Genomic DNA, 12,282 nt, shown 5'->3' on the forward strand with positions numbered 1-12,282 from the left:
CACATTGGGTGCCCTCAGATATAAATGAGGTATTTTCTGCGATGACAATATTGATACACTTTAACTGTGAAATGTGTTAAATTTGTTGTTGTGACCGTGGCAGCATCTAGTGTGGCTACATATTACATATAAACACTACACTACTACATATAACATATAAATGGTTTGAAAGCATAAAAGTTACCTTTCCCTGCATGATGAGACGTATGGTGAGGGTCACCGAGGGGGCCTCTCCCGGCACCTTATTTTCCGTCGTCAAAGAGATGTCCATTTTTACCAAAGAAGGTCAAAGGTCAAACGAAGAGGGATGAAAGTTGAAGATCAAGGAACCCTGTACAAAAAAATAGAAGAGAAAAAACATTAATTATCAAAGATAAAACATGGACATTATTAGAATATTCATTCTGATAAAGTCATAAAGTACTGTACACAAATGTAGACTAAGAAAAAATAGTGTCACGAAATCCAACACCTGGGAAGGAAAATAAAATAATTCTACAGTAAGAAAAAATGAATCAATATGATCAATGTAGTTTGTGGATCACTGTGAGAAAGTATGACAGAATAGTGGTTGCATATCAAAAACCTGACTAGCAATGTCCCAGCCATCGAAGACTAATACACGTACAACGATACCACTGCGACCAAAATAGTCGCCATCAAAACCGACAAAAACAAACGCGATCCGAGTGTCTCCATCGTAAATCTACCCATCAAGCAGACGTGCGCTCTCTCTCGGCAAAGTCAATGCCATCCTTGGCAGGCAAGCTTACCGCCACTAAGGGGCCAGGAGGAGCCCAGTCAATTGGCCAGCATCCGTGAATGAAGTGTACAGTGGAGCGAAGGTTACTTCCCTTAATGAGAAAAGTTGTGCTGCATTCACAACGTTAATCAGCACCAAATATAGCACCTGTTGAAGGGCAGATTTGTCATGTGCACCCACAGGGTGGTAGCTGTCATACACAGGTCCCACACAGGCTACACTTGGCCGTTCAAACACAACAAACAGGCCAGCGCCAGGCTACGACATGTCAAGCGAAGGTGGGGCCGTGACGAATGCTCGCAAGCGGTCAAAAATAACCTGCTTCGGGAGATTCTAGGACAGATGCACCAAATTCATGTTGGTTCAAGTGACGACATGACACCCTCACCCTGACCCCGCACAGCCAGAATCTGTGGACAGAAATGTGACACTACTTTCACTGGACCCACATGATGTAAGAGACAATGATGTCACAAGCCGAGCTACTATCTCCTTTCTGAAATTCAGAGAGCAAAAGCGATATTAGAGGTAACGATACACCAAGGTGCTGTTGATTATATGTCACCTTGTATTACACAATGTATCTAACCGAGTAACGACTTTGTTTCATGGCATTCACAGCAGTACAGACTATATATACACACACACACGGAACGTATACAGGGAACGCCCTAAATTCCAGAGAATCCAGCCGTAATGTTTCCAATGATACAGACGACACATGCATGCAGGGATGGGTCTATCTGTGGAGTTCAAGTCAGTCCGACGAACCTGCCTCAATCCCTTGGCGAGCAGCCTGCTGCCATCCGGCGCCCGACCTATTAATTTTTGCAAATACGGGCCGTCCCTTTCAGATTGAAAGACTCGTGTACCTAATCCCAGGAGAGGGGGGACCCCACCTATGGGGTGAAGTGAGGAAATTAAATAAATGTGCATTAGCGGCCTTACTGGAACAGAGGGATGGAATCGTTAATGAAATAGGGCCAATTTGCACCGCCGAGATATTGATATATGACATCCCATCACCCGCCAACAAATTGAGGTCGCAGCGAAAGCAGGGCCCCCGCCATACGGAGATTGATTCAATTTCTATCGCTTTAATTTTATACATGAAATATGCTAAGGCAAGCGCACACAAAAAGGCACTTAGCAAAAATGAGTTAATTTGCAAGGGCGTAAAAACAATCGACGAGGTGATATCCCAACGGAGCAAGAGTCCCTCCCAAACCCACCTGTTACAGATACGCAGCGGAATATACAATCTCCTTCCAGCCAGTATCAAACATACCGTAAGCCAGTTATCCTTGGATATGACACGCCCTTCCCTCCAACAACCGGAGCCTTTCCTGTTTTAATTATAAGCAATATTGTAGCTTTATGCTGGTATCAATTAGTCAAGGTTGTCATAAACATGTAGAATACCACCTGTGTGCGTGAGGTAAATGTGGGATATGAACAGCTGCACCATGTATACTTGATAGGCTACAAATTAAAGCATTTCCTGCAATTACCGCCATGCTGAGTGACATGTTACAGATCTTATTGTTCCTGAATGTTCAGCAATATCTTCTTCCTGAGTAAAATATGATATTGCGTCATAGAGAGTAATTAGCATTTCATACAGACATTAGAAATATTACTATCTTCTATATCTGATCATTCCCTGACCAAATGCATTTAGAGCATACCAGATGTAGGAAAGATAGTCAAGTATTAATAGTTCTGACTCATTCCAGAATGGGAAACGACAGCAATCTTATCGATTATCATACTTTTATTACTGTTGACTCCCTGTGGGACCTGTAGGTATTTTCCAATAGTGCCTTTATCTTCTCTGATCTGGTAACAGATGTTAGCAAGAATTGTTCCTTCCTTTTCTGTAATTTTCTCCCTATTTTCGACTCACCAGATGTTACTGTCACCAGCTGGTCATGTATTGTAGGGGGAGGAAAGAAAGCAACCTTCCAAAAATCTTTCAGATTCACCTATGGGAAAAGATGCTTCATTTTCACAGGCTTATCTTAGCATGGAACTCATTTTCTTCCCTCATGACACCAATGAAAAGTGACCTGCAGGCCATTTCGAGGTATTCCTGATAAAATATTTAAGTTATCCATGATTAAATAAAGGCACAAACAAAACAAACTGTTTACTGTAAATGCATTAAACATTCCCGGAGGTTGTTTTTCACTGTGGTAACGTCGTATAGCAAAATCATAACACCGCGAACATGTGTTTTATAGAATTCTACTGTACTACTGTCCAACTGTGAACTTCAAACACCGTGAAAACCTCTTTTTTCCTCATGCTGTGAAATAAAACTACCAAGCTGGTAAAGGAATTTACAGTATAGCTAGTAGGTACATGAAGTTTGAATTACTGTACTTGAACAGCGAGACTCTAGAAGGGTAGTTACATGTCTTCTGTACCACTCAAATGAACCAATTCAGAGCTCTAACCGACTTTTTCTTTTCTTTGCTCCAGTAAATTTTCCCCATCACCCTACAGACCACTGCTGGACCAGAACAGACAGAATGTGAAGTATTTAGGTGACACAGATCCCTGAGCAGTGCACCCCTGACTACAGCTGGCATGCTGGGCACATGTTGTGGTCCTCCCTGTGGGCTTTCTAACCTTTCACTGACCATAATACAGAACACATTCTCAATCCATCACCACAGTCTCCTGCCTGCTACATTAGTCTGCAAGGTCAAGCCTACCCAGACAGATAAAACGTGCAAGTAATTTTCCTGCAGTCTTGTTGGGGACTCTTCCAGGCTAGGGACATTCGGGAAGGATAGAACTTGGTAGTCTATGTAGTTATGCAACGTGTAACAGGTGCATTTGCAATTTCCTACTTTTCACAAAACCTTTGACAGAGCCTTGCCTGTATCCTTTGAAATCATGTTTAAAGCCTGTTGTATCATAGCTTTTCAAATAACTATAAGAAGAAAGCTACTGATGGGTGAAATGACCACGTTGCAACTAATGAAAGCTTTTGGCAGAAACAATTTTTAAAATCAGTTTTCATAAAACATTCAGATATCAAAAACTTTAATATCAATCATTTTTTGGATGTTGCACAGGTGGTAAAAAATCTCTTTCAAATTGGATCCTTTCTCATTTTAATTCCAGTCAGTGCTTTGACTCCATCCGCATTTTATTTCAAAGACATTTAACTACATTGACATAAGGAAAAGCCCTTAGGTCTAGTATAAATGTATCCCTAGTGCTATTGTGAACACTCTAATGCGCACTACTCATAACTGGAGAGTTGATTCGCTGAATCTCTTACAGTCTTTACTGTTATGAGGTGCAGAATTGGTCTATTCATATTCCAGCTGTAACCTTGCCGGTTATGAGGACTTTTATTCCGTAGATACAGCGGACGACCTTGTCTAATAATCTCTGGCGCCAGGAGAAGCTGAAAGGTCTTCCACTTCTTTACTCGTCTGTCCCCCGTAACTGTGCACGTTTTATATGGCTGCCGAACCTGAGCACATATATACGACTTTTAAGGCAGTTTTAAGACCAGGCTACACATTGACTGGAATGTAAAAGACCAACAACTCAGTTGCTGCCAAGGTTGTTGTCAAGGGTGTTGATTCCGTAAGTAAGCAACTGAACAGTAGCCTCTACCAGACTTCAGGAAGCAGCTGGAAAAAATAGAGATTGGCCAAATACACAGATTATATGCCAGTAGATTTGGTCTATGGCAAAAGAGAACAGATTGCCGCTCCTAATGCCAGGTAGAAACTAACTGATCATGCTAAGTTCATGATTATGCAATCTGGTATACTGTAAGGCTGAATGTCTGCATGTTACTTCTTTTTTTCTCTGTATTTGATTACCTAGTTTCATTACTTGATGCATCCAAAAGATTTTTTTTGAAAAGCAGCAGATAACTATATCACCCTTTTCTATTCAAATATTGTGATACACATAAAAATACTTACGAAAGGAACGGAAAATTATCTCGATTCAATTTTAGCTCACTGTGGAGCTTAATAATAACAGTAAGGTTATAACTGTATCTAATATCTATAATATGAAAAGAAAATTTACACAATTATAACAATGTTCCATCACAATTCCCTATAGACCCATGAAAGTGTGTCTTTCCATAGACACTAATTAATGCCAACTCATCCATGTCTATTGGAAGTACAGTACATAAAATTTCTCTCTGCATCATTAGACTTTACTGCATATAACATCCCTCTATTAAGGAAACAATCTGTTAGGAATGTTAGAATAAACCTACAGTTAACAGTACGCCTTATGGGACAAAAACGAAGATAGCATCAGTAAATACCAACTTTTGACAATAAACAGAACAATTAGTATTGATAAACAAGTATCAAGCTTCTAATTGATGATAGACAGCATTACTCTTTTCTAGTGTCTGACAAGGAAATTGATGGGGGGGTTATTAGAAAATGTTGGCCTATATACCCAGTTTAATACCCTAAATACCAAACCATTTGGGTGACAAGAATGTTATGATTTCCATAAGCATACGTGTAACATACCAAATATGGGAAATATCTGGATCAAGATATGGTTTATAGGCAATACATAAACCTAGACAGTCTTGTTGATATAACAATATAAAATCTTCTTCATCAGAAGTCCCTGTAAGGTTGACTTTGGTAAACAAGGCTGACCTATGGTTGGTTATGTTTATACAACTGACCAAAAACAGTTGCCAGCCAAGCCAGGATTTTAAACAAGAAAAAATCTGCATGATACAAAATGGTCCGACCAGTATCAAATCTGGTGATGGTACACTAAAATATCATAATGCAAATCTAAATGTGTGCTATCAATTCTGTTGTAGTCAGGGACAAGAATTTTAGCAGTTTCCTTGTAGCAACTAAAACGGGTATCATTGAGCATTGTTTTGTATTGAAGTAATATCTGGACCAAGCAATTCTCAAAACCCTCTGCTATGAATTCTGTTATAGTTGGGGACAAGATTTTATCTAACAGTTTCCTAGCAGCACCTAAAACTGCTACCACCAGGCATTGTTCTGTATTGAAGTAATATCTAGACCAAGCAATTTTCAAAACCCTCTGCGAGAGGCCACCATCTTTCTACATTTGCTGGCTGTGACATGCTGACAGGTACACTGACACTACCATCACTCACTCTGTGGAAAACCAGAGCTTCTGCCAGACTACCAGATAACAGTAAACATATTAGGAACACTGTCTCCTGGACTAGTACACATAGTAGCAGGGTGTTAATGTGTAAAAGATGAAAGATTACCTGCGAGCTTTTTTATCAGGGGATCGGCCATACATGTAGCAATCTGCACATGGTCAAGCCAGCCAGCCGCAGACAAATATTAGGTCACTGGTCGGGTCCAACTATTTACTCTTGGGGGGTGGTTAAAAAAACACATTTTACTTCTCTTTTTTTCCCCAACTGTATTCCAATTCCACTTATGAATCGAAGACCATTTCACGATGTTTACAAATATAACAGAAGTAATAATATTGAAACAGATCCTTTTTTTTAATCATACATGTATTTTATGACCAAAATGCACCCAGTGACCTACATATGGTTGGCCAACCAGACAGAGCACTGCTAAAATTAGGTGGTCAGTGCTTGCTTGTCTGTCCATCCACCTGTCGCCTGGACTGAGCCCATCCATCACAGCTGCTTGACCACTCAATCCCCTGACCACCATAACAAGAAATCAAGTATCAAGGGATTTGTAAAAAACAATGGGAAGTACTGCCCATATGGTTTGGTCACAGGATGGGAGGCTGCATTTTGAATATTCCTTGGTATGATTTCTGTGCATAAATTCATTAGAAAACATACTGAAACCCACAATATGCTCCACATAATTATAAGATTATGCATGCAGTAAAAATGAAACTGCTGGCCTTTGTCAAAATAGAACAGTCCTCAGGACAAGTGAACCTTATTTTGTCTGGCAGTCTGCTTGAAATAAGAGTGAAACTCCTGGCATTGCTAACAAACTCAATTGACCCTTACTAATTCCCATCAAACGTCAACCACAGCTACAGAAATTGACAATATATTTCTTCTCACTTTCATTTAGTCAAAGCTAATTACAACAAAAACATTCACACAGCCTATGAAAAGCAACATCATTCTCTTTTCCATATATATTTTCTATGGTAGCTCTGGCAACAACCAAGCATGCTTCTAAGGATATTCAGATTTGGCAGGCAACATCAAAAACAGTTTCTGTTTGAAACATTATAGCGTGGGCTTGTAACCAAGAGCCCAGAGGGTGGCACAGGGTGTCAGCGCTTTGAAATTCAACTCTAGTGGGATGCAATGGGAAACAGTATGATTTCAATCCAAATTTGCAATGGTAAGCAGCTCTGTTTCTAAACCAGAGGGTCTGGGGTTCAAGTCCCATCCCACATATTGGAGTCCTAGATCACTCTGCAGGGTTGGACAAGTTTTCAAAAATCCACTTGCCTTATCGGGCAAGTACATGGTCATTTCCACTTGCCCGAACCAAGTTTTTACTTGCCCAAAATATGACACATTTCTATGCATTCTACTAGCAGAAAGAGTTTATAATGTTGGATGCTTTATTTAGCAGAAAGAGTTTATAATGTTGGATGCTTTATTTATCAAAATTGTTTAAAACTTGGTTGAAATACTGCTGGGGCTAATACTTTGCATCCAAATCGGGCAAGTACTGGGGGATATTTACTTGCCCGAACAGTGCTTTTACTTGCCCTGGGCAAGTGGGCAATGGGACTTGTCCAACCCTGCTCTGGGGGTCCTGCCAGCAAGGCTAGAGCCCTTTGGCCGAAGTTTGGGGGAGGAATTAGAAGTTAGTGTGAAATATTGTATTGTAACACTGCCACTGAAAGAAACAGTAACTCATTGGTTATCAACATTCAGTAAATGTGTCTATTGACATAAAGGGTGACATTTTTCAGAAACGTTTAAATCTTGGACCAACAGACGATAAGAAACATCACTGTGTTTCTGTCATGGACACTTTTCAACGTTACCCGCGCCAGTATATTTTGAGCCCTGTACATGTATGTAACAGCCTTTGAGCTCTTCTCGAGTCACATACTTGAAACCACTCGTAGGCAGGTGGCAAGAACAGTCTATTAACAACTACATGTAAATGGTGCCATCTACTACCATACAATCAGCCAAACTAGCACACACGTAATACGATTCAAAAGGCTTGTCACTTCAGGGAACTGCAAAACCTGTTGTTACAAAGATGCTCTAACAATACGTTGCATGCTAATGATATGTCATATGGAATGATTTCTAGAATTTTGTACTGTATTATTATTAAAAATACAGGGAAACAAGGACTTTTTCTGAGTTTTGTCTTCTTGGCTATTTATTCACTAATACCAATAGCTGTTAACCATTTCCTAGGAGTGACAGTACTTAAAACATAAATAAAAATCATGTTGCAGCTGAAATAGGCCATATTCCCACTAAACCTCTGCCAGCAATTGTAACTCAGCAGTTATCAGAAATGCGTGTGTAGTTGCCAAAAAACAGTCTGACAGTGTCTGAACAGAGCTTAAGTTTATACCCCTATACCCTTTGAAAGCGTATTGCATGTTAGACTCTGTGTCTATGCTAACTCTAAATATTCATTGCAGCTTTTCTATGAATCCCTACAGATTTCTATAGGCCATTCCCAGCATACATTATTGTATAATGCTACTACAGGCAATCTATAAGATCGTAAAGGAAAAATACTTGCCCAAATGAGTCACGTAAACATCTACAGGTGCATCGAAAGCAAACAAGCTCTTCGGTTCGTTACAAATAACAGCAATCTAACCATCGGCGTAAACAGGTTCTCAAAACGGCACACACGGGGGTGCGTTTAACATTCGCTGCACGTCACCAAGTGCTTGTCGCCCGACTGGAACAATTACAAGACCCGGATTCTCCCCTACCCTGGCATTAGAGGGAGGCCTGCTTAACAACCATTCACCTTCCAGCAACCACCCCGTAAATGGGAGAGTTCCAGCTCCAATTTGACACTGTTGGCACTCTGAAATTAAATCAGACGGCGTGACATTACAAGTACATCACTACGGTAACTGTGAACATTTTCAAAAGACTGAGATTAACGCAGATTTCCGCGATTTATGGAAACGCTTTCAGAAGACAATAACGTAGATAGAATTTCATCTGTGGCTTTACAGGTAGTCATTTGAATATCTTACCTGAGCGTTTCACAATCCTTTAAGTATGACTTTGTTGACATAATCAGCTTAAATTTCTGCAGTTAAATAAAGCATGATAAGCTGCAGTACCATTTAGAAAGCTACAATATGTAAGTAAACATCGTCTTACAAGTGGTGTACAGAGAAAATCATGAGGTAACGCAACAGAGAGAAGTTACTAGTACATGTATCATTCTACACATATGTATTTACAAAGTCCCATACCTGTCTATTACAAGTCAAGTCAAGTCAAAGCCTTTATTTTCCTTCGAATGCTTGTTCAGCGCAAGGCCGCTTTTCAACAAGGTCGAAGTTGAGGGGAGGGGTCACGGATAAAAACTAAATCCATACAAACATAAATAATAAGTAATTAAATCAATACAATAAGTAAATGCATAAGTTCACAAATAAATCATTAGGTTCGTAGCCAATTCAAGTCCATGGTGAGTCCCAGTTATGCCTGTTACAAACATATAACAAATGTTTCTTACATTACAACATACCAGTTTGCCTCAAATATTCCCAACACAACATGCCCCTCACTGCCAAGCTTGGTTGTATCTGTTGACACAAGGCCAGCTGTTGTTGTGCATTTTTCTAATGGGTTCTTGGCAAAGTGGTCTCCCTGTAGGGCCACACACCACAGTCAGAAATACTTCTTTTGTTGGGTGGTGTGCTCACCTGACTGCACCACTTGACCCAGGTCATGGCTGAAGCCCTTAAAATCCTTTAACCTTAAATACTGTAAATCACGATTTCTTTTGTGGTACTTTTATGTTCATGGTTTTTCACGGCACTTCTGTACCGCAAACTTATCATTACTGTGAATTTGTCACCTTTCTTTTTTGCTGCACCTGCCACTTTCATGAACAATAGTTCTGCGAACACCTCCATTTTTCTCAGACCACAAACTTTGGCTATCACAAACTTCATTATTTTGTATCTCCTGCATTGACCAACAGTACATAAAAAAAAACATCACAGTCCATCTCATTTTTGGTGGTACCAATAAATATACTAAAGCTTGAAGTAAACAAATGTACAGTTTTTGCTGCATTCATTTTTCTTGTGTATGTTGTGTTAATTACACTCTGAACAGAACTGTCCCACTGATGTATATTTGCCCGTTCCTCCTATCATTTTAGCAACACTTCATCTGGCTCATTACCATATAAGACAGCTCAAACCAATACCTGTAGTTTTGACCTATTCACACATGGGAACCATTCAAACTTCTGGAAGTTGAAGACAATGATGAGGGGTTGTGATCATCATGGGATTTGCATTGTCATGATAATCTGTTTGGAACGAGGAGTATTCTTAGTGAAAGTGTTTTCACGAGTAGGTGATAATTGTCGGTCTTTTGTACGTCTTTCCAGGTGACCATTAAGATACAATAAAGCCATTATCAATGACAAGGAATGCTATTATCAAGGTATACCACTATCAAGGAAAACCAGACAAATTCACTTTTCCCCGAAACACAAATTATGTGTAAATTGCACGATTCAAGTCAACATTGCTAGGAAAAATAATGCTCTGACTCTGCTCTAAAAATAAAAGTCCTTGAAAACAGAATGCCCCAGTTAAAATTGCAATTACCTGTCTAGGAGTAGAAATAGACAGTCACGTATACCAGGTGTGTATTGTGTGTCAGAAGCGAATACACACTTACACAGTGTTATGAACAAAATATTTCTTCAGAAAAAACTGCTAGATACATCGTTTAACAACTGCGATACAATATTGCATAAATACAAAACCGTAAAGTGAGAATTGAATCTCTAGTAGAGTAAAGATGGAGGTTACTAGAGTGATTTTCAGGATCCTTAACTTTTAACTAACTACACATAGGTATACATTGCCATTGGCCAGACTGCACTTAGCTGATATTCCCAAGCTATTATGCTAAGGCCACACCAATTTAATTTCTTGGTTAACGGATTCGCCCGCTTCATTTTTCTCTGATTTGCAAATAAAAATAAAAATTCAGAATCAACTGCAAAATGCTCATATTTTGCCCTGAACAGTTGAAAACAGTCCTTTTCTTCCTAGTTGTTACAGTTATTCCATCTTTCAATGCAATGGTATCATTAAAAGTTCAAAATTCATTGTTTAAATTTTGAACCAGCCTGGTATGTTGACTTCATGGCTCCTATCGTACCATTTTGGGCCATAATGGAATGCCTAGGCCTTGTTTTTATTTTTTTTTTTTTCGCCCGCCCGCTCCATTCTTCTTCTTCAAAAATCCGTTAACCAAGAAATCAAATTGGTGTGGCCTAATCTAAGTTATCATACCAGTGCGAGATAAAAAGCACCCACGGAAAGTAGGGCAAGAGCTTAGGAAAATGGCCTTATTTTCCTTTGGGGATATAACGTCTATCATGTCCATCTTAGGAAGGTAATAGCCTTCAGACAACATCAAGCAGGACACCTCAACCTCTGTTGTATCATTCATCTTTGCAAGCGGTATTTTCTTTCTTCAAACACATCAATCAGGGCCAAAAATACTCATTTCCTGCTGGCTATAAGCTGTCCGAAACTGTGCCTTTCATTTCAACAAATATCAAAGCTACTGTTCCTGCCATTCTTAGTCACATCCTCCATAGCTTTATTGCAAATTCATGCCCCAGGGCTAATTGCAAGTATAGAAGAAACATTTGTTATAAAAACAACAAATAACTAAAAATGTACTTTATGTATATGATGTGAAATAGAGTTTATGATAAGCATCTAGGTATTATCTCATCAATCATACTTTACTGTGCCACAGAAATGTTTCAGCTGCAAACTTCAAACAGTACAAAAACCTCTTTTCCCCCTCCTAAGTAATGTGAAATGAAAGCACCACGAAGGCATTTACAGTAGTCAGTGCAGACACTTCTGTCAGCTCTGCTGACAAAGATCTAATACACCAACTCCTACTCTTTGACATCTTGGAAAAGGAGGCCTTTGTGACATATGTGAAGGAAAGATAATTACTCCCAGGCTGGAGAAGATCTACTTTGTTCTTGTGAAAGTGGGACAAGAGGGAGTGGCATATCCACCTAACACATTGTCACTCCTCATATCGGCAATTCATCTTCAGGAGATCTCCAAGCAGATCATACGGTGGCTACGAAGTATCCACTGGCCAGAGCAGTGTCCATTAGCCTCTGGCCAATTGATACTGCCTTGCCACCGTATGATCTGCTTGGAGATTACTTTAGGAATTCATTAGGTTCACTGATGCAACTATTAAACCTAAAAATTTAGATGCACAGATGTGCAACATAAAATTAAACAATAAACAAAAATTAAAGTTG

The 12,282-nt window shown here is 39.5% G+C and overlaps 1 protein-coding gene across 8 annotated transcripts in view; it reads right to left on the reverse strand.

Moving 5' to 3' along the window:
- LOC109474288 (poly(rC)-binding protein 3-like) overlaps window positions 1–12,282 on the reverse strand; it is a 65,358-nt gene that overhangs the window by 20,436 nt on the left and 32,640 nt on the right. For 7 of the 8 annotated variants that reach the window (XM_019774570.1, XM_019774567.1, XM_019774572.1 and 4 more), the window contains exon 2: window positions 185–331. In XM_019774570.1, coding sequence (XP_019630129.1) covers window positions 185–271 — 87 coding nt within the window. In that variant the 5' untranslated portion in view covers window positions 272–331. Of the gene's footprint in view, window positions 1–184; window positions 332–6,035; window positions 6,120–12,282 lie in introns of those variants that run through there. The other variant, XM_019774565.1, reaches the window with a different exon arrangement.

Source organism: Branchiostoma belcheri, unplaced genomic scaffold, assembly GCF_001625305.1.
Source record: "Branchiostoma belcheri isolate BF01 breed outbred unplaced genomic scaffold, Haploidv18h27 scaffold30, whole genome shotgun sequence".
Classification (NCBI taxonomy): Eukaryota; Metazoa; Chordata; class Leptocardii; order Amphioxiformes; family Branchiostomatidae; genus Branchiostoma; species Branchiostoma belcheri.